This window comes from Carettochelys insculpta, chromosome 11 (genome assembly GCF_033958435.1).
Source record: "Carettochelys insculpta isolate YL-2023 chromosome 11, ASM3395843v1, whole genome shotgun sequence".
In the NCBI taxonomy this organism is placed as follows: domain Eukaryota; kingdom Metazoa; phylum Chordata; order Testudines; family Carettochelyidae; genus Carettochelys; species Carettochelys insculpta.
This window is the reverse complement of record NC_134147.1, coordinates 19,729,669-19,751,524: the sequence shown is the minus strand read 5'-3', so window position 1 is coordinate 19,751,524 and position 21,856 is coordinate 19,729,669. Positions and strand designations below refer to the sequence as shown.

Genomic DNA, 21,856 nt, shown 5'->3' with positions numbered 1-21,856 from the left:
CCGAGTCAAACCCGAACAGAGCAGGACCCCTCTGTGAGCTCCCACCCAAACTAGGATTTCAGCAGGAGAGAGTACAGAAATTGGGGGGCGGGGGAGTGTACTTGTACGGAGCAGTGTGTGTGTGCGCGTGCGTGTGGGGGCACCTGCAGAACTGGTGGGGGAATACAGTGGGGATCCCAGTGGAGAGGTGGCGCAGAGCAGGGGGCACAGCGCTGAAGGGGATAGAGAGGCCCGTGGATTGCAGTTGTGAAAGTGGTGTAACCATGAGAACGGAAGGAACTGATGGTGCAAGAGTGAGCAGGGTGAGCTGGGAGGAAATCCCTTCCCTCCCAACAGTGCCCGGGGCGGGCAGTGAGGGGGGTGGCCAGGGAGTGGCAGCGAGGCGCTGGCTGGGGGCGAGCGAAAGGGAGGCAGTGGCCCTGCAGTGGGGAGGCTGGAAGGACAGCAAGAGATGCGTGATAAATAATTCATTTTATTTCAAATAAATTATAAAAAAACCCAACACGAGTCCTGAGCCGCCGCCACCGCTGCGAGAGACAGGGCGTATGGGCAGGAGCTGTTGGGGGCTGAGACAGGGAGGGGGAACAGCCAATGCCCTGGACTCCTGGCATGGGGATGGAGGACCATGGGACCAGGGGCTGCTGAAGAGCCCCCTCCTGGCTTGGCTCCCAGGTGGCTGCCGTCAGCAGGCACCAGAAGGCTCATCGGGGCTCACTGGAGAGGGGCTCCTTCTCCTTGCCTTGCGGTAGCCCTGGGCAGAGAAGGACCCCCAGTTACACCTGCCCTGAGCCCACAATGCATCTCAGCTCTCAATCCCTGGCTGTGATCGGGCTGGACCCCCCCACTCCAGAGCAGATCCCCCTCTGGGACCTGCCCCCCCTCCTCCCGCTCTCCTCGGGTTGTCGGGGGAGAATCTCTCTACCTGGTCTCCACCACTCCGTGACCTTCATCTGGGGGTGATGCTCCCCAGGTTCCTTCTCATCTGAGGGCAATGCCCTTTCTGCCCCCCACCCAGGGATGACCCCTCCCCAGACATTAATGCCTCACCTCTCTCCTCGCCACCAGCACTGGGGCATCTCGGCCCCTCCTCCTGGGCCTCCCAGGGGACAGCGGCCTCCTCCTGGGAGCCCCCCAGGAAGCCCAGGGGACGCTGGCGCTGGCGGAAGCGTTGGCGGGGGGTGGAGTCCCCGGCCCCGAAGGACTTGCTGCCTTGGATGCGGGAGCTGAGCTTACGCCGAGTCAGCCGCAGCTGCGTCTGCTGGGCGTCGGGCAGGCTGAGCACGCTGGTGGCCTTGTGCAGGGACACGGGTGAGGCAGGTGCACTGGGGTCTGGGGGCGAGGCAGGGCTTGGTGAGCCGGGGGCCGGGGAACACTGCAACGCCACCCCAGCTGCCTGGCTCCCCTCCCCGTCCCAGGTCTCTCCTCCCCGCCGCCTGCGGGCTGGAGGGTCCCACGCTCACCCCCATCCTGCCCCTCAAGCGCTGGCAGGTTCTCGAGGCTGCTGGCCCCCTCGGCCATGGGGCGCGGCAGCTCCCGGGGCGGCTCGCGGCGCGGCTTCATCAGCTTCTTCATCTTGTCTGCAATCCAGTTGCTGCTCTTCCTGGGGGGGCGGGGGGGCGGGGAGGGTCACACGCGCTTCCTGACTGGAGGGGGGCCCTAGGTGAGCCGCCCTGTGCATCCTGGGGGATCATCCCCCCCAGCCCCCCACTGGTTTGGGCCAGCTTTGGAGGGTTGCCGGCTCGGTCTGTTGAGGGGCCCGGAGAAGAGTCCCCGGCTGAGGGGGCGGGTGTGAAGTCTGCAGGGCTGGATTAAGAAAGGGGCTTGAAGGCTACAGCCCAAGGCCTGGGCTCAGAGGACAGCTCAGCCTGGACTGGGGCTGCAGGGACTAAAGCGCCCCTGTTTGGTGGGGGGGCAGCTCTGCTCATGGGAGCTGGAGGAGGGGGAGCAATGGAGCCACATCCCCCTCACGCCAAATGGGAGTTGCCCCAGGCAAGCTCCTTGCACCCCAACCCCATCCCAGCCCTCAGCCCCCTCCTGCAGCCTAACTCCTGTCCAGACCCTGTACCCCTACCCCAACCTCCTGCCCACAGCCTGCTCCCACCCCCCCAAATCCTCCAAGCCCCAGCCCGGAGCCGCCTCCTGCACCCCAAATGCCTCATCCCCAAATCCCTTGGCCCCACTCCAGAGCCTCCCCCCAGTCAGAGCCCTCATCCCCTCCCGCACCCACCTGCCTGCCTCAAACTGCAGACAAACCCCTCACCTTTGCCCCACCCCGGAGCCCAGGGGACCCCACATATTGTACTAGCCCCGGGCCCCCAGGAGAGTTAACTTGGCCCCGGGAGTCCATGGCAGCAGACAGGCCCCTGGCTGGGGCCAGCCTGGCTGAGGTTGGCCGCAGGGGAGTGGACACACACTCACTTGCTCTTGGGCAGCGCTGGCTCCAGCACCCGGTACTGGTCCATTATCTTCTCCACCAGCTTCTGCTTCTCCCGGCGCAGCTCATTCAGCTTATCCCTGGGGCATGAGCACAGGGCGGCGTCTGGCTGGGGGTGACTGAGCTCCCCCTGTAATCCCCAGCTGCACGACACACCTGCCCCAGGGCCTGAGGCAGCCTGCGCGAGGCTGCCAGCCACTCAGCAGGGCACTTGGAGAGGTAACCCCGCCTGGCGGGCTCCCCCCGCTGCGCTCCAGCGGGGTGGGGGGGCAGGGGGCACTCACAGGTACTGGCGCTGCTCCGAGTGGTACTGCTCCCGGCTCTCCATGCTGCGCTCCAGCAGAGTCCGGTTCTCTTGGCTCAGTTTCTGGATCTCCTGCAGCAGGTGTCGGTTCTCCTCCTCCTGGTTCCCCTTCAGCTGGGCCAGGAGCTGGGGGAGGGAAGCAGAGGTACCGATAGGCCGGGCCATGGCCCTCTGGGCTCCCCTCTCACCGAGGGAGGAGGGCCGGGGGGAAAGAATGGGGAAAGCCCTCTCTGATCAGCGGGGCAGCGTGGGGAGCAGCTCCCCATGTTCTCTTGGTGCACGAGAGCTGGGCTGCGGGGAGTGTGATGGAGAGGGAATTTTTCATAATATTTTGCGTATATTGGGTGTGTGCCTCAGTTTCCCCTCTGGGGCGCGTGGTTAACTAGGTGGAAGGCAAAGGCAGATTACTCAGACAGCGTGCGCTTCCTGGAGGCCGCAACACAACGGCTGTGCAGACGGCCACCCCAAGCGCCCAGACATTTGGCACCTGGGGACTCAGGCCCTCAGACGGCCCACGCTCCTGAGGAAGCCAGCCCGGTGTGAGCGGCTGAAAGACGAGGGACTGGGCAGGGGCCCGGTGGGCTGCTGGAGGCAGGGCGACGCTCCTGAGCTGGGACTCCGGGGGCTGAGACAGCTGTGGAGCGACCCAGTGCTGCTTCCCTTGAGCTTCAGGAAGGATCTCCTGGGCTGCGGTCCAACCCATCTGCCTTTGCACCCTTGGCCGAGTCAGGGCAGCGCAGGGAAGGTGGGACTGCAGCGCCCCCTAGGGGTGCAAGTCTCCCCTGGGTCTCCAGTTGCAGGGGATCTGCGGAGGGCAGCTCACGGCATGACCCAGGGGTGGTGAAGGCTCCGAGGGTCCATCCCAGGAGGTGGTGAAGTGAGGGTGAGGCCCGGGGCGCTTTTAGCACACGGAAGGGTCCTGCCGGGGCTGATCCAGAGCCATTCCAGCACACCGGGCCTGTGGATCTGTGCCAGGCAGTTCGCAGGGCGTGGGAGGAGCAGGAGGGGAGAGCAAGGCTAGGCAGAGAAAGGTATCCGGTAGTGTGCGCGTTTTGGAGGGGCTCAGGCTGGGGGTGCCAGGAGTGGAACTGGGGGTAGCAGAACTGCGCACCTCGCTCTGGTCTCCTAGAGATGTCGTGGGGGGGATACTCCAGGCAGGGTTGGGGATTCACACCTTGCTCTGGGCGGGATGTGGGGGTTCAGGCTGGGGGGGTTGGGGATACCTCAGGCAGCGTTGGGGGTTCACACCTTGCTCTGGGCGGGACGTGGGGGTTCAGGCTGGGGGGGGGGGTTGGGGATACCTCAGGCAGGGTTGGGGGTTCACACCTTGCTCTGGGCAGGACGTGGGGGTTCAGGCTGGGGGGGTTGGGGATACCTCAGGCAGGATTGGGGGTTCACACCTTGCTCTGGGCGGGACGTGGGGGTCCGGGCTGGGGGGGTTGGGGATACCTCAGGCAGGATTGGGGGTTCACACCTTGCTGTGGGTGGGGCAGGACGTGGGGGTCCGGGCTGGGGGGGTTGGGGGTATTGCAGGCAGGGCTGGAGGTTGCACACCTTGCTCTGGGCGGGATGTTGGGGTTCGGGGTGGGGGTTCACACCTTGCTCTGGGCGGGATGTAGGGGTTCGGGGTGGGGGTACCGCAGGCAGGGTTGGGGGTTCACCCCTTGCTCTGGCTGGGGCAGGCCGTGAGGGTCCGGGCTGGGGGGGGGTTAGAGGTCCCGGGGTTGCGTACCTCACACTGGTCTCGGATCCGGACCAGGGTCACCTCCAGCTGCTGGTTCTGCTCCCGCAGGGCGGTGCCCTCAGCCTCCAGCCGCGCCTGCTCCAGCTGCAGCCCCATCAGCCGGCCCCGCAGGCCCCGCAGCTCCCCCTCCTGCTCCCCATGCGCTTGCTCGGCCGCTGCCAGCGCCGCCTGCACTCTGTGCGGGGTGAGAGGTTAACGGGGAACTCCACGGGGGGGGAGCCCAGTGCTGCCCCCCCCGCCCCCATCTCCCTGGCCTGCCCTAACCTGCAGGCCCCCCCCCCCGCCCTTACCGTGCATGCTCCTCCTGCAGCCGGACGTGCTGCTCCCCCAGCTGCTGGTGTTCCCGCTCAGCCCCCTCCAGCCGCTCCCGCTCGCCCCGCAGGGCTGCCTCCCGCTGCTCCAGCCCCGCCTGCTGGGCCACCAGGTGGCTGTGCCTGGAGGGGACAGAAAGGGGGGGTGGGTGGGGTGAGAGAACCCAGCATCTCAGGACCCCGCCTCCTTCCCCATGGTTACAGCCCACCTGCTAGCCCCGCCACAGCCACCTGCCCTGCTGCCTCCCCCCAAGCTGCCCTGCGGTCATCCGACCAGCGGCTCCCTCTCCCACATCTGGGTTAACTGGCTTCTTACCCCACTTGTGCCCCAACCCCTGCTCCTGGACACCTGCCGTGGAATTACTGCCGTGGTGGTATGAATTACATTGTGATTCAGTTTCCCCACTCACTGGGTATTAACCTCATCCCGCCCAGTGAGGGGCCAGTTCTTGAGGGCAGAGGGAGGAGGAGCAGCTGTGAGCCACGCAGGCCTGCCTGCGCTAAGCCAGGTATGATCAAAAGCAGCTGTAATGGACGCAGGTGACTGGAGGGCGACCGTGGGGACAGCTGGGAGCCCGTCTCTGCAGTAATGCCGTCCCTCCAGAAGCAGGAGCTAGGCCCAGGGGATTCTGCAACCCGTCCTGCTGTGTCTGCGGAGTGGGCTAACCAGGCGGACCTCGATCGGGCCTTGTCTACACAATGCACCAGAGTGCCGGTGTATCCTGCACCCTCAGAAGGGTGTTTCATCACCACCACCAACCCACCTCTCCGGGAGACAGCAGCTCGGCTGATGGAAGGGTCCCTCCAGGGACTTGCTGCTCAGCACCAGGAGGAGGGGAAGGTGACCTAACGCCAGTGCTCAGGGCACAGCTTTCCTCAGACCTGAGGTTTGCCTGGGAGCTGGGCTGATGGAATGTGTAAGGACAGCCCAGCCCTCCGGCCAAATCCCCTGCTGCCTTCACCGCCCCTTTGGCACTAGGGAAGGGACTTGGGCTGAGCTCCCCTGACTGTCAGCAATTCACATGGATGGGTCCTCAGTGCAGCTGCCAGCCAGGACTTCCCAGGGGCTACCCTGCCTTAGGGACTCAGGTCCCCCCAACACTGCCCTAGCCTGGGCCTCCTCTCTCTGCAGAGAGCTGCCCAGCCCAGTGACTGGCTGGGGGGCAGGGACCCGACCAAGCTGTTCCCCAGCTCTCAGGATTTTTTCCCATTCCACCAGGGGCTCTTTAGTGAACACTGGCCTGCACTGAACAGGCCAGGCTGGGTCAGGTTGCTGTCGATCCCTCCACCCAGGGACTGGCTCCCTGAAGGTGTAAAGCTCTGAACCCAGTGGGATGGCCTGGAGCCACTGGGAGCCCCGGGGGAGTGGTAGCCGGCTGCCCCAGCCCTGGGACTGTACAGCTGCAAGCTCAGCCTGCCGAAATGCTACGTCCAGGATCTGGCACATAACAGAGCTGCTCCCGCAGGGACTGAGAGGACCAGGCCCCAGGAGATCCGAGACTCCTCCTGAAGGGTAACCTGGTATGGTGCTCCCTTGCGCCCTCAGCTGCTTATTCCCTGGTCCGGCAGTTCCCCATGCTCCCAGGAGTTCCCTGGCCTGTCAGAGCCGCACAACCCCAACCTCTGCCCCAGGGGTTACCGCCCAGCCCCTCCGCTTACCCGTCCTGCAGCTCCCGGTGCTCCTGCTCCAGTGCCCGCAGGGCTCTCTTGAGGCCGGCCTGCTTGCCCAGCAGCCCCTCCAGCTCTGCGCCCTGGCGCTCATGCAGCAGCGCCAGCTTGTCGTGGTTGCGCACCAGCCCTTCATGGCGCCCGCGCCACTCGTCCCGCTCCTGCCGGGCCACCCGCACCTCAGCCTCCAGTCCCGCCAGTCGCTCCCGCAGCTCCGAGGCCTGCGCCTCCAGTGCTGCCTTCTGGGACTGCAGCGCCGCCTTCTCCACCTGCAGGGAAGGGGCAAGGAGAGATCTGGGGAGGAGAGGGTAGAACCTGGGGGGCAGCGTCTCACCTGGAGCGTCTCCCACTGGATCCAGGGTGGGGCAGGAAGGGGGAGCCACGGATGTGGTATCTCACCTGGGGGCTCCACACTAGGCCTGCCTGTGGGGCAGTGGTGTGTGGGGGCTGTGTCCGACCCGAGGAGCCCCCCACTGGGGTCAGGGGAGAGCGGGGGCAGGGGTGGTGTCTCCCCAGGGAGCTGGCGAGAGGAGGGAAGGCGACAGGCTGGGCTGAATGCTCAGGATCAGTCTTGGAGGGATCCCTTGGAATGCTTCAATTAAGGAAAGGGCTGTAAAATCCCACTTAATTAGTGAACAGATTAAACACCAAGGGGGACTGTCTCACCTGAAGGGCCCCACACTGGGCCTGCAGCCGGCCACTCTCCTCCCGCAGGCCTCCGCTCTGCCCCTGCAGGCTCAGCAGCTCCCCCTGCAGGGCACCCATCTGCGCCTCCAGCTGCCCCAGCCGCCCCACCAGAGCCTCCTTCTCCGCCAGCAGCGCTGCATTCTGTGTCGGGCACACCAGCAAGTGAGGGGCCGTCCCCAGATCCCCGGTGGCCCCTCAGCTCCGGCATCCCTGCCCCAGGCTCCAAGGGGCCTCCCATGTCAGCTCCCCTCCCTGTCTCACCCCAAGAGGCACCAAATTCCAGCCCCCCCAACCCCCGGTACCCCCCTGCCCTGGACTCACGCTGCGCTCCACCTCGATGAGATGCCTGCTCAGGTTGTCAGTCTCTGGCTCAGTCTGAAGCTCCCGTACAGGCTCGGGGGGCCCCTGGCCCTGCTCTGTGGCCCCTGGCGGTTCGGACTGGGGGACCTCAGTCCTGCTCTTGACCTGGACACAGAGAACACAGGAGGAGGTGAAAGGGAGCAGATGGGAGACTACCGCAAGCCTGGCCTCTCCCAGAAGAGAGCATGGGGGGGTGGCACAGGGGGTGCCTGAGAGGTGAGGGTGGGAGGCACTGGGGGCAAGGGGGCATCCAAGGGGCGTCTCACTTGGCGCAGCTCTTTCCCCAGGTGCTGGTTCAGGGTGAGCAGTTCCTCCACCCGGCTGCGGAGAGCACCGATCTTCTCCTCCTTCAGAGCCAGCATCTCCCTAAAGGATGACTCCAGGCGCTGCTCCAGGCTCCGGCATTGGCTGGGCGCGACGGGGACGTTACATGCAGGAGCCTCTGGAAACTGCCCCAGCCCCTCCCGAGACCCCGGCCACCAGCCCTCCCACGCCCGGCGCCCTCCCAAGACCCCGGCCTCCAGCCCTCCCACGCCCGGCGCCCTCCCGAGATCCCGGCCTCCAGCCCTCCCACGCCCGGCGCCCTCCCGAGATCCCGGCCACCAGCCCTCCCACGCCCGGCGCCCTCCCGAGATCCCGGCCACCAGCCCTCCCACGCCCGGCGCCCCCCCGCGATCCCGGCCACCAGCCCTCCCACGCCCGGCGCCCCCCGCGATCCCGGCCACCAGCCCTCCCACGCCCGGCTCCCCCCCGCGATCCCGGCCACCAGCCCTCCCACGCCCGGCTCCACCCCGCGATCCCAGCCACCCTCCCCCCCGCGTGGGTGTGGCCCTACCTCTGCTGGGTGCTCTGCTGCTCCTCCAGGAGCCGCTGCTCCTCCTCCCTCTGCTCCAGCTGCTCCCTCAGTCGCACCAGGTTGGCCTCCTGCTCCTGCCCCTTCACCTTCTCACCCAGCAGCTCCTGCAGGAAGCAACAGGACTCTGAGCACAAAGGGGGGCACCCAGAGCCCCCCTCCTACCTCCGCTACCCCCGCCAGGACCCTGAGTACTGCAGGGGTGGGGGGGCTGCTACCCCCATTCCCTATCTTCCACTGTCACCTGCAGGGTGCCCCCAGCCCCATTGCTGGGAGAGGTTTGGCTGGAATAGCTGGGAGCTGTGCCCGCTGCGAGGGCTCCCAGTCTCCCCACAGCGTCCCCTGCTGGGACGGGCCAGGCTGGGGTAGCCAGGAGCTCCCCCACCAGTCCTCCCACCCTCCCCACAGCGCCCCCTGCTGGGACGGGCCAGGCTGGGGTAGCCAGGAGCTCCCCCACCAGCCCTCCCACCCCTCCCCACAGCGCCCCCTGCTGGGACGGGCCAGGCTGGAGTAGCCAGGAGCTCCTCCCCCACAGCGCCCCCTGCTGGGACAGGCCAGGCTGGAGTAGCCAGGCACTCTCTCCTGCCCCACTCTTTGCAGCCCTGGTCCTCACAGCCCCAGCTGCCCCCTTTACCTCTCGCAGAGCGACTGCAGCCTTGCGCTCGGCCACCAGCTGCTCCCGCAGCCCCCTGCTCTCCAGCTCCAGCTCCCGCAGCCGCTGCGCCGTCTCCCTCAGCCCGCTCAGCTCCAGTGCCTGCAGCCGGCTCTGGGCTTCCAGCTGGGCGGCCCGGCGGCCCTGTTCGGCCAGCGCTTCCTCTTGGGCCTGGGCCTGGGCCCGCAGACGCCGAGCCTCCTTGTCCAGCGCCCGGCGCTCTCTCTCGGCCTGGCTCAGCACCGCCTCCAGCGCCGCCCGCTCGCCCTCCAGCTGGGCTAGGGCTGCCTTGTGTTGCTCCAGCCCACGCTGGAGAGTGGCCAGCTCGCGCTCAGACGCCCGCAGCTCTTCCACAGCCTCCCGGGCCTGTTCAGCCTGGCGCCCGGCCCGCTGCCGCTCAGCCTCCAGGCTGCCCCGGACCTCTGTCGTCTCCCGCTCGGCCTGGCTCAACTCAGCCCGCAGCGCCTCCCGCTCCTTCTCCAGAGCCTGGATCTCTGCCTCTAGCTGGCCCAGCAGCTGGGCCTCCAGGCGCCGCTGCTCCAGTTCCTCCCGCAGTCCCAACAGCTCCTGCTCCAGGCGCCCCCGGGCCTCCTGGGAGGCCGTCAGCCCCTCCAGGGCCTTGGCATGAGTGGCCTCCAGCCGGCGCAGCACCTCCTGCAGGCTGGACACTCGCTCCTCTGCCTGGCACCGCCGGCGCTCGCTCTCTGCCAGGGCCTCCTGATGCTCCTGGGCCTGGGCGTCTCCGTCTGCTTGCTTCGACACGGACTCCTTCTGCGGCAAAGGGGACAGAGCCAGGTAGGGACACGCTGCCATCCCGCCTCTCCAAACCCTAGCCACATGCCTGGGCCGCCCGGGGTCCCCTCGCCCAACCGCTGGGGAGGCAGGACTCCACCCCGCTCCTAAACGAGGGGCCCAGACCTGCCAGAGCACCGAATCCAGCCTGGACAAAGACAAACCGGGCCCGAGGATCGGGGCAGTTCAGTGCATCTATGGGGATTCGCTGCCCCGTACTGGGCCCATGCAGCACTAGCACAGCCACTGCAAGTATGATGCCCTCTAGTGCCCCCACCAGCCCCAGGCACCTCCTGCCGGGAACTCCAAGGGGCTGATGGCTGGGGGTCCAGGCTGCCTTTGAGTCTCCTGCCTCCCCACGTGTTCTCCCGGCCCAAGGCACAGGGGCCTGCAGCAGGGCAGTTCTGGGTTATGCTCCAGGAGGAGGACTCTGCCCCCACAGGCTTGGGCTGACGGGAAAGGGGGTGAAGCATGGCCGGTCCCCCCTGCGTCCCCGCCAGGCCACTGCCCAAACCCGCCTGCAGCCCCGGGTCCTTTCTTGGGCACTGGCTCATGCTGCTGCCGCGTGGCTGCGCTGGGAGCCGAGCCTGCCAGACTGAAGGGAGCTCTGCTGTGGCTGCAGGAGCAGCAGCGACGCCCCAGGACTGCAGCGTGGCCCTTCCCCAAAGGGGCACAACAGCGGCACAGGCTGGGGCCTGGCTCCCGTCAGCACAGGCCCTGAGAGAGCCTGGACTCCCAGCCTGGCCTGATGACCCTGCGACGCTCCCTGGGCCTGGCCAGACTGCCCGGCCTCACTGCAGCTCCTCCCTGGGCGCATCGCTCCCGGCGAAGGGCGAGTCTCCATGGGGGTCTGATGGCAGCTGGACTCGGGGGGAACTCGCAGGGATGCAGGAGGGCAGGAGCCTGAAGGCCAGTCCTGGAGCTGCAGGGACTCCAGGGCTGCCTGGGGAAGCTGTGGCTCCGGCACACCACCAGGGCCACGGCCCAACCACGGAGGCGTAACACAGCCCTGTCAGTCGGTGATAACCTGCAGCCAATCCCCTGGCCCCATGCTCCGCCATGACACTTGTCTCCTCCAGTGGGAGACAGGCTGGCAGCAGGGAGGGCGGGGCTGTGGGATTCCCACCCTGCCTGCCTGTTCCCCCAGCTGTGCAGAGCTCCCAGCAATGGGACTGACCCCGTCACACTTCAACCGCGTGGGGGCACAATGCTAGGGGCACCCCCAGGCCTGCTGCCTCCCCTGCGGCGCCCCTCTGCTGTCCCAGCTGACAGCCCGTCGCACAGTGGGCCCTGCCCCGCCCCGCCCCGCCCGGCAGTGCCGCTGTACATGCAAGCTGCGCAGCTCCCGCTCCAGCTGCTCCTTCTCCCCCAGCAGGGCGCTGCTCAGCTTCTCCTGCTCCTGGCAGCTCCGGGCCCGCTGGGCTTCCAGCTCCGCCCCCAGCCGCTGCACCTGTGCCAGGCAAACGGGGGTGAGGGGGGCTGCCCTGGCATGGAGACAACTCTTCCCGCCCCACAGGGACCACCCCTGGAGACACCCTCTCCCGCTGACTCCCCCAAGAGGAACTCCTTCCCCAAAGCCTCCTCCATGGATGTCCTTTTCCCTCCCCTCTCCAAGCCATGATCCCCTCAGAAACAACCTGCCTCCAAATCCCAGCACAGACACCCCCCATCCTTCTCCAGCACAGAGATCCTTCACACAGCTTCCCTGCAAAGGCCCCGAAGCCCCAGACAGCCGCCCCCACCTTCCTAGCCCCAAAACCAATTGCAACACACGATCGACCCCTCCTGAGTGCGCCCTGGTTAAAGGATGGGACTGGGGGCCTTTCCCCTGCACAAGGCGAGCCGTCTCCAGCCCAGCCACAGGGCCAGGGCCAGGGCCAGGCTGGCTGGGGAGTGTGGCGACAGGGCTGTGAATTCTTGGAGGCCCGACTCCCTCACCTCTTCGCTGAGAGCCTTATTCTCCTGCTCCAGGCCTGGACTCCTGCGGCCTCCTGCGGCCTCTAATGCCTCCTGCAGCCTCTGGCGCAGCTCCTGGTTCTCCCGCTCCAGCACTAGCAGGCGGCCAGATGTCACCTCGGTTACCTCGTAGCTCAGGGATTTGGGAGCCTCAGCTGGGTCTGGCAGGACAGTGTCACACCAATGAAGCGGGTGGAGCTGGGAGGCCAGGGGCCGAAGGCGAGGAAGAGGCACTCACCATTGGGAACTTCCTTGGACTCCTGCTCCTCTTCCCAGGCCAGGTGCAGGGGCTCCCCCAGGTGCTGCCGCAGCTCCCCCTCCAGCAATATCTTGTCCTGCTGCAGCTCCTCCAGCTGCTGTCGCTCCCTCTCCCGCTCCTGGGGGCAGAGGGTGACCCATGTGGGAGTTCTTTGTAATAGCCTTAGGGACAGCGGGCATCACCCCGTCAGCCTTGGTACCCACTAGCTGCAGAGGGGCTACAGGGCTTCTCCTGGCACGGAGCAGGAGGCAAGAGGGTCTGGCTCAGTGCGGGCTGCATCCCCAGAGACAGCAAACCCCGGGCTGCCGAGGGAGCGTGGAGGGCTGTGGTGGAGAGTAAAGAGAGGTGTTGGGAACGGGGTGAGGAAGAGCAGGGTTCACAGCCACAAGGTGATCCCCTCCACTGCTCATCCCTCCCCGCCGGTGTGGGGAGAGGGCAGCTGGAGCTCAGGGGCACAGCAAAGCAGGAACTCTCCTGCTCCAGCCTCTCACGCTAACCCCAAGCCCTCAGGCGGGAGCCCAGTGAAGACGCCTTGTTTTGAACCAGGCGCCTGGTGTCGCTGCCGTGGCTGACTGGAGCCTTGCCTACCCTGGCCAGGCCTCAGCAAGACAGCTACGGAGTTGCAGAGCGGGCACCGCCGAGCGAGCGGAGGGGCTCTGCCGTCACCGTAGGTAACCCACCCCGCCTGGCTGTGCCGCGCTGGGCTTTGCTCTGTCACCCTGGGGCTGGATTTTTCAGGCCCCTGAGCCATGCTGCTGGCTGGAGGGAGCAGCAGAGCGCCCTGAGGGAAAACGCCTCCTGGGGGAGGCTGGACTCATGGTGGGGAGCCACGGAGGGATGCCGGGGTAGCTGGAGCCAAAGCCCCAGTTCTGGAGCCATGGAGGCCACAGACTGCTTTAGGATCCAGCGTGATCCATGGGCTCTCCCAGGAGATGGGTTAAATGCTGGGAAATGGACCAGACCCGGTGACGCCATCCCCTTCCTAGATAACGTGAGAGGCTCCCACAGCGGGCGCCAGGGGGCGAGTCAGGAGCAGCGGAGGGGGGCCTCTCCATTATTCCAGCCCTGGCCTCTTGAAGCAGGGGGACGTTGTAGGGAGGAGGGCAGGCCCCTGGTACTCCTGCCCCAGCCTCCCAACAGCAGACAGACTGGGGAGAAACAGCGGCAACTTGGGTGCTGGTAGGACTGTGTGACTGGGTTTCCCTTGTGCCCTGCTGCCTGTCTGCCTGTCCAGAGCAAGACCAGAGCAGGGCAGGGAAACAGCCATGGGAAAGAGCCTCTCAGGAGGCTCTAAGGGTGAGGAAAACAGCGGCAATGAGGAGCGGTTCCCCCAGCTGCCCCAGCCAGGCTGGTGGCTGTTTCCCTTCCCAAGGCTCAGAGGAGCCCTGGCCTCTCCCCTCAAGTCTCTAGAGCAGGAAGGGTTGAGCGAGCTGGGAGGGGCCAGCCAGGCTGCCAGCAATGAGGGTGATGGCCTGACAGAGACAGAGAGACCAACTGGCTGACCCAGGCCTGTGGGAGATGGATGAACCATGGAGTCCCAGCTGGCACCTGTGGGGCACTTGGGGAAAGCCCGATTAGAGGCAGCAGACAGTCAGCCTGGGGACAGGACAGGCCTTGTGCAGGGGCCCAGAGGGGCAGGGGCCGTCAGCCTGGGGACAGGAGAGGCCTTGTGCAGGGGCCCAGAGCAGGTACTGTAAAGGGGCTGCAGGAAGCTGTTTGGGATCAAGGGGTCTCACCTCCTCCACTTGTTCGAGTTGGCTCCGCAGCAGCAGATTCTCCTTCTCAAGCTGGGGCAGGCGCTGGGCTCGGGCTCGGGCTGATTCCAGCTGCCCCTCTAGCTGGGCCTTGCTGTCCAGCAGGGCCTGGGAGAAAGCCCGCTCCTCCTGCCAGAGAGAGATCCCTGTCAGAGCCCCCATGCCAAGACCCACCGACTGCTACACAACCCTCTGCTCCTCCAAACCTAGCAACGGAAAACCATCAGCACCCACTGCAAACAACAGATGGGGATGGCCCGGTCCAGGAAGAGAGACTGTTTCAGTATCACGCAGAACAGGGAGAGGTGCCCTGGATCCAGTTACTGAGGAAACATCTTATGGACTGGCATGTTTTCCGTGAAAGTATGGCTCCTGGGCAGCCAGCCAGGTCGGCGACAGACCGAAGTTTGGAGGAAGGAGGCCCTACCTCATTACCTAGGAAAGGGAACTGATTGGGAGCATCTGGTGAGTTTGTTTTGTATCAGAGAGGGAGCCGGGTTAGTCTGTACCTTCAAAAACAACGAGAAGTCCCGTGGCACCTTATAGACTAACAGATATTTTGGGGCATAGGCTTTCATGGGCAAAGACCCGCTTCGTCAGACAAAGCGGGTCTTTGCCCACGAAAGCTTATGCTCCAAAATATGTTAGTCTATAAGGTGCCACGGGACTTCTCGTTGTTTTTGTTTTGTATGTAACTCTGTTTTCTTCCCTTTCATTCTGGGTGGAATCCCCGTTCTTGCTTCACAAAACCTACTTGGGTTTTATCATCACCATGAGACGAGGTTTACAAGAGCAGTGAGTTAGGGTGAAACTGATCAGCTGGGGCGCACTGCTCCTTTGGGGGGAGGGGAGCTGGGATTTCTGCGAGTAGCCAGTGTCAGGCTGGGCACCCCAGAGGAAGGCTTCAAAGGGGCTTGGGGCTGGGGCGCACCTGCTGTCACCCTGCAAGACAAAGAGAGGCACAGCCCAGAGGAGAGTGCAGGGCGGCTAGGAGGCTGGCGAGGGTGGGGAGCTGATGCCAAACAATAAGCACATCCCCCTCTCACTAGGGACAGGGTAACAAGGTGACTCTCAACCCTGGGTACCCCAAGAACTGTAGCATAGCCCACCTCCATCTCCCCCATTTCTCCTGCTGAGACAGCCACCGTGCCAGTACTGCCCCGACCCCTCACCTCCATCAGGATGCTCTAGACAGTGCTTGGTCCTGCCATGAAGGCAGGGGACTGGACGTGGTGACTTCTCGAGGTCCCATCCAGCTCTGTGATTTTGAGAGTCACCCTTCACCCCTTACTGTGACCCACATAACCCTCCGCTATCACCCTCCTGCCCCCCACTACCATCCCCACTAGCCCGGAGGCCCCACCACCTTGTGCAAAGCGGGAATTTCGTAGCGCATGTGTGCCTCAGTTTCCCCTCTGTGTTGCATGGGTCGAGGGAGGGATTCAGTTCGTTTTCAGGGCACATGACGAGACGTGGGGCCATGTCTCACCTCCCTGCCTGGGTGGAATGGAGAATTTCTGTGAAGGAAAAGGCTGAAACCGAGAGGCTCGACAGAGGGGCCAGAGAGAGGAGACAAGTGACTGGAGAGACTTCAGCTGGCGACCAGAGGGTTAGGGGAAGACGGGCTGGAAGGGGCCTGTGTGCTCTCACCTGGGGACTGGCTAAGGAGGAAGTCAGAGCACGACACATCCTGGCAGCCTGACAGGGCTCCGTGAGGCCCACAGGCACTGGGCATCACCTCTTTGCCCCGTGCAGTTTCGTGTCGCTGTATATTACCCCGGCAGAGAGGACGAGTTTCTCCTGAAGCCATAGAGAGGCCACCTCAGCAGGAACAGGAGGTGGGACTCCTGGACCCGACTGTTCCAAAGCCGGGGGCACAGCCTCGAGTCTCCAGATCCAGGACACCCCCGTATCCCCTGTGTCTCCCCCACCCCACGCAGCCTCACCTCCAGCCTGCCCCGGCACAGCTCCAGTCCAGGCAGTCGCTCCCTCAGGGCTGCAAGCTCCCCTTGCAGGCGCTCAGCCCGGGCCGCCTTCTCCCGCAAGGCATCCACTTCATCCCGGTACAGCCCGGCCAGGCGCGCCTCGCCCGCCACCGCCCGGTGCTGGGGGAAGAGACGCCGGCTAAGAGTGTGGGGCACTGGGCGAAGGAACAGGGCACCGGAACAGGGACAGGGCACGGGGGTGGGTAGAAAGGGATGGGGCACTGGGCGAGGGAACAGGGACAGTGTGTCAGAGCTGAACATGGAAACACAGGCTCAGTGCGCTGGCACCCCAGCGGATGGGGTTAGATCCTGAGATGGACAGGGCCTGGGGAGGCAAAGGGGGACAGGCCCACGCACCACGAGAGGTGGGAACATGGGAGCAGTGCCAGAGTGAGGGGCAGGGCTACAGCTGAAGCAAGCTGTGGCGGTGGGTAGGAGTGGGGAGGGCAGGGAGCAGCGGGGGGCAGAGGCCAGGGAGGAGCAGACGCTCCGTGGCTCTCTCACACGTGCAAGGGGCAGGGAAATCGGGCGTGGGGTGGAGGCTGCCTAGAGGCGGGAGACATGGAGAAAGCAGGTGGATCTGGGCGACGGGACGGACAGCAGTGGGGAGAGGACCTGAGCTGGAGGGCTGTGGGGGAGCAGGCCAGGGGGCGGCTGGAGAGAAAGTCGTGGGGTCAGAGAACGAGCAGTGAGGTGGGGTGGGGGGTCGGTACCTCCTGGCGCAGCTTCCTCAGCTCGGCCTCCAGCTCCTGCAGCTCCTGGTGCTGATCCAGCAGCTCCTCGGCCTTCTCCTCCCTGGGCGGGTGGGACAGAGACCCCAGGAGGACACGTCAGCGACCGACCCACAACCTTCCCCCACCTATACCCACGCTCACTGCCAGCCCCAGGGACAGCCCCTCCTCACTGGAAGTCGCGCCCCAGGCTCAGCTGCTTGGCCGCTGGGTCCCCCACCCCCACCCCCTCGGCGCCCCCTACTCACAGTTCCTGCCGCAGGCGTCGGACCTGGCCCCGGGCATCAGCGAGCTGCACCCCGAGATGCTGGCGATTGTCCCAGGGCCCCTCAGGGGGCAGCGGGCCGTGGCGGGGCGACAGCTCCCGGTCCTGCTGCAGCTCCCAGAGCCTCTGCAAGAGAGCTGGGTTAGGGGGGCAGGGAGCACCCGGGGGACAGAGGGCAGGGGGATGGGGAGAGCTGGGGGCAGCGGAAGGGGAAAGCCGGCGCGGTCGGGGGCTGCTGATGGGGGAGCTCAGGGAGGGGCAGGGATGCGCCCGAGGGCCCCTCACCTCAGCACTCAGGTCCCGCTCCTGCACCAGGCCCCGCAGCCGGGACAGCAGATCCTGCAGGACCCGGGCCAACTCCCGCGGCTGCAGCTCAGCCAGCGCCCCCCAGTGCAGGCTCAGCACCACCGCTGGGTCCTGCGTCACCTGCGCCACCAGAGTAACACGTCACAACCCCTGTGCCCTGCCCCGCACCTGTCTGATGGCCTCCGCCGCACGACTTCCCCCCCCACAGCACGCCGGCTCCTCGCACAACTTCCCCCCCGGCACGCCGGCTCCTCGCACAACCCACACACACACTGCACGCTGGCTATTCACACAACTCCACCCCCCCACGTGCGCACGCGCGCACACACACACACACACACTAACCCTGCACGCTGGCTCCTCATACAACCTCCACACACACACACACACACACACCCCACACGCTGGCTCCTCACACACACCCCACGCGCTAGCTCCTCACATGACCTCCAACCCCCGGCCTCACGCACTGGCTCCTCACACAACCTCTACACAAACACACCCCTCACACGCTGGCTCCTCACATGACCTCCACACACACCCACACCCCACCCTGCACGCTGGTTTCTCACACGACCTCCACCCCCCATCCTTGCGCGCTGGCTCCTCAGAAACCAGCTTCTCCCATGACTTCTCCCTGGCACACGCCCCGTGGCTTCTCCTTACACGGCCTCCCCTCACCCATCGGCCCCACATGCGACTTCCCTTCTGCACACGCCTCAAGGACTCCTCTCTGATTTCAGGCCTGGCATGTCGCTCCTGGCCCCTCCTTGCACACCAGCTCCTCACACTGCCTCCCTTTGTGTGGCCACCGACCCACAGCTCACAGCCCCTACACGGCAGCTCCTCACACGGCAGCGTTGCCCTCACCCAAGTGCGACAGCATCTCTGCCTACAGCTCCCCCACTCTCTCTCAAGCCACCCACTGGGGGCTCAGCTGGGGTGACCAGCCCCAGGAGCCCAAGGCAAGGTCATGCCCAGGGTGGACGTCCTTACCTCCTGGATAGCACCAGCCAGCGCAGTCTGGGTTTCCAGGTCCAGCCCCTGGATCCGCTCAATGATCTCTGCCTTCCGCTCACACTGCAGGAAGAGGTGGCAGCACAGGGGGTGGGGACGGGGTGCAGAGGAGGAGGTCCAGGGAAGGGATGTGTGGGAGGGGTGGAGGGATGAGGTGGGGGGCACAGAGGCAGGGGAGACAGCATCAAGCGGAAGGAGACAGGGTGGTGGCCCGTGGGGGATGACAAAGAAACAGCTGTCAGCATCTCACTCTCTTTCTGAGGGCGTCTATGGCCCTGACCCTCATGCTTCCCCCTCGAAGGCTGCTCCATGTCCCTGCCAGAGAGGAGCGCTATTTGCAGGGCACAGGGAAACACCCTTTCTCCACTTCAGGGGATGCATGTGCCAGGCAACCAGCAGTGGGCCCTGGACAGACTCTCCTCCCTGGCAGGGTTCACTCCCCCACCCCGAGCCCCACATGTACCTGCACAGCAGCTCCCAGCAGCAGCAACAGCAGCTTCCGCATCTCCTCAATGCCCTGTTCTGAGACAGCGGGAGGGAAAGGTGAATACAGCGACAGAGGGAGGGAAAGAGACACGCGCACACACACCCCCTCCCCTTCACCAGGGGATCAGAGCCCTGCAACCGGACGGCTCAACATCCCACCTCTCCAGCTCCTCAGAACAGACTTACAGACCCACTGAGCCGAGCACTGCCCACTCCCCACTTACCTGTCAGGGGATCTCTGGCGAGAAGCTGCACATTAGGGGGAGTCATTAGAATCAGCTGCTGCAGGTCATCCTGCAAAGGGCAAAGGTCATAGGTTGGCGGTCGGGAACCTTGGGCTGCTGGGAGAGGGTCAGGGAAGGAGGGTTCCCTCTGCATCTACCCTCCGGAGGAGCTCGCTGGGTGTCACTGTGGGGTGAGAGACTCCCTCGGCTGCACATCAGGAGCTGTAAAGACGCTGACCACTTCCCCTTCCTGCCTGCCCCCCGTGGACTACATGTCCCAGAGGTGAGAGAGGAACAGCTCTTTGTGCACGTAGCCAGGCAGAGACCCGGCCTCACAAACACAAGAGCGTGCGCGTGCAGACCCAAGCGCGCCAGCGTGAGAATGCACTGCTGGCAGATGCACGCGTGTGTACATATAAATACACAAACGTGCACAGGCAGGACAGGCCAGGCAGACCCAAGCATCTCCTCGGGCCCCACCAAGCCCCATAGAACGGGGGCGTCTCTCGCTGGGCGTGCGGCCCCCCATCCCAGTACACCCACCTGGTAAAAGGCACGCAGCTGCTTCAGCAGAGCACGCAGGGTCTGGAGGCGCAGCGTCTCGCCGGGCGGCTGGCTCTGGGGAGGCCGGGCACTCCAAGGGGTCAGATCTCTGCTGGGGGAATGCAAGGAATGGGTAAGACAATCCCACTGCCTGCCACCAGGCTCCCCCCTCCCCAGTACAGCCTGAGCCCCCCATTTGGGACCCTCAAGCATCATTGAGAGTTCTCCCCGTGTGCCCCCGCCACAGCCTGCCCAGCTGAGCTCCCCAAAGAGCCATAGCCCCTCCTCAGGGCCCCACAGCCGGGCCCCCCAACACAGCACAGTCCCCTGCCCAACTCAACCTGCCACTGGCCTTAAGCTGAGCCCCTCAGTGCAGCATGGGCCCTTCACAGCCCGCCCAGCTGAGCTCCCCAAAGAACCCCAACCCCCACTACCGCCCAGGCTGGGCCTCTCATCACAGGCTCCCCACTACCAGCCCAGCTGGTCCCCTACCTCTGCTCCCTCCTCCTCACTGAACATCACTCACATCAGCCCCATGACCTGGGTGAGGAAGGCTCCATCCGCCAGGTACAGATAATACCGCCAGGCCTGTGCCTGCCTGTCTGGGGTGCCAGGGCTTTGGGGCTCATCCTGTGCCCACCCCAGTGGCACCAGGCTCTCTAGTGTCCGCACCTGGAGAGCAGAGACAGGCAGAGCTGTTATCACCTCAGTGCCCCCCACAGGGCCGAGGGTCCCTGTTTCCCTTCCCCACGAGTCAGAGGTCCCACAGAGGCTCCTGCTGTGCCCTGGCAACACGCAGCATATGCTCCCCTCCCCTGCCCCTATTTCCAAGGCCCAGCCTCAGCCGTCTGGGAAGATCCCAGCCTGGGCTCCCTGCTGGGACTTGTGCCCTCCCCAACACCAGGCCTGGGGACGGATTCTCTCTTCCCCTCCCCACAGATCTCACCCAGCCCCCTCAGAGTACCCCCACCTCACCCAAAAGCACAACTCGTTTCTTACCCCCTCCCCGGCTCGCCCCAAACTCCCATTCACCCGTCTCCTGCCCCCTCCCCACCCCACTGCTCGAGGGGTAGGTAGTGTCCCAACTGCAGGTGGCTCAGCGGGGCATGGGAGGGCAGGCGTCTGCCGTGGGGCAGCACAGTTCTGTCTCTGCGCCTCCAAGGGGCACAGCTCCCCACCGCAGCATGGCCCCCGCTCCTCCCAAGGGCACAACTCCGCCCAGGACACAGCTCCCCTCTCCCGGCCACACTCACCCATGTGACGAGGGGACCGGAGACGAAATCCCCCAGGCTGTCCAAGCCACACCCATTCCTGTCCATCCTCTGCTCAGGTCCCCGTGGGTCCCCCACAGGGTCCCTAAGCCAGGTGCATCCGCTCCCCGCCCCACCCTTGCCGGCTCCCCCCGCTCTGGTTTTCTGCGCTGCACAAAGAGGAACTTCCGCAATCACGGGGTGGGGAGCGGCCGTGGGGGGCAGGGATGCCAGGAAACCAGCACCCACAGCAGCGCTGCTGGAGGGCGGGAGGAGGGAAATCCCCACGGACGCCTACCGGACCCCTGAAAGCTGCCGGTAGGTCCTTCCCCACCCTCAGCTTGCGGGGAAGTGGAAGCTCCTCTCAATGGGCCCATCTACCCCGGCATCCCACCACTGCCCTGCTCGAGATCAGATTTTGAGCTCGTATGGCCTGTATCTCTTTCCTGCCCGGATCAGACCCACTGCCCGGCGAGATCAGTACCCCGCTCCCCCCACAACCCAATCCATGGGCAAGTCTGTGTAGCACAACATCCTGCCCCCAACGTGCCCAGCCCTGGAGGAAGGGCCACAACCATCGACTGCCATGGAGCAGAGCTGGAGCCCAGGTGATGGGAACCCCACAGCAGGGAAGGACCAGATGTGTGTCTTTAATCAGACGGGGTGTTGGGCCCTCCTGTCTCGCCCTGTCCCCCCCATCATAAACCTGAACGCATCAGTCCTGATCAGATCCTGCCATCCTCCAGCAACGGGGAGACCCCCAGTGCCCCACAGAGGACTGCTCTACTGCCTTTCAACCCCCCCATGCCCTTCTTCCAAACCCCGCTCAGCTGCCCCTCTCTGCTGTTTCCCAGGACGCAGGGTGAGGGGCCTCCCCTGGCCCCCAGCCCAAGGAGATGGGTTTCCATTTGACTCACATCCAGCTCCTTATGGGTCTGCAGTACCTGGCCCAACGGGCGAGGGCCCACGGAGCGCTGTGCAGCGCCAGCCGGCCTGACAAGGGCTCTGAACTCAGACCCGTAACGCACCTCATAAATCATTAGAGGCCAGAGGCAAAGCTACTTCTCACGCTGGTCGCAGCTGCAGGGGGACGCGCGGCACCCCCTGCTACCGGGGTGGGGAGGGGGGAAATCACCCCCAGCCCTGCATTGTTCCCTCTCAGATTTCATTGCTGGGGAAGAGCCCAGACCCACTGCACAGCAGATGGCTGGGGAAGGAGCCACGGCTCTGGCCTTGAGCGGGAGGAGCGGAGCCAGGGCACTGCAGGGGAAGAAC

The 21,856-nt window shown here is 65.3% G+C and overlaps 1 protein-coding gene across 4 annotated transcripts; it reads right to left on the bottom strand.

Moving 5' to 3' along the window:
• Window positions 1-460: 460 nt before the first annotated feature.
• Window positions 461-20,123, bottom strand: CCDC88B (coiled-coil domain containing 88B). Of its 4 annotated transcripts, none has more exons than XM_075006051.1 (26): window positions 19,858-20,123; window positions 19,332-19,443; window positions 18,789-18,858; window positions 18,542-18,600; window positions 18,058-18,141; window positions 17,041-17,181; window positions 16,739-16,881; window positions 16,473-16,554; window positions 15,721-15,879; window positions 13,757-13,903; window positions 12,000-12,138; window positions 11,744-11,922; window positions 11,133-11,255; window positions 8,996-9,784; window positions 8,344-8,468; window positions 7,775-7,916; window positions 7,470-7,613; window positions 7,128-7,289; window positions 6,453-6,730; window positions 4,773-4,916; window positions 4,471-4,657; window positions 2,719-2,864; window positions 2,419-2,514; window positions 1,461-1,600; window positions 1,048-1,329; window positions 461-751 (listed from the first exon to the last, which is right to left on the bottom strand). In XM_075006051.1, the coding sequence occupies exons 1-26, from the start codon at window positions 19,866-19,868 to the stop codon at window positions 702-704; spliced, it is 4,134 nt and encodes a 1,377-aa protein (XP_074862152.1). In that variant the 5' UTR covers window positions 19,869-20,123; the 3' UTR covers window positions 461-701. The 4 variants fall into 4 exon arrangements, with proteins under 4 accessions (XP_074862152.1, XP_074862154.1, XP_074862153.1 ...); XM_075006053.1 differs by having other exon boundaries at window positions 8,996-9,781; XM_075006052.1 differs by having other exon boundaries at window positions 19,332-19,440.
• Between the last annotated feature and the right edge of the window lie 1,733 nt (window positions 20,124-21,856).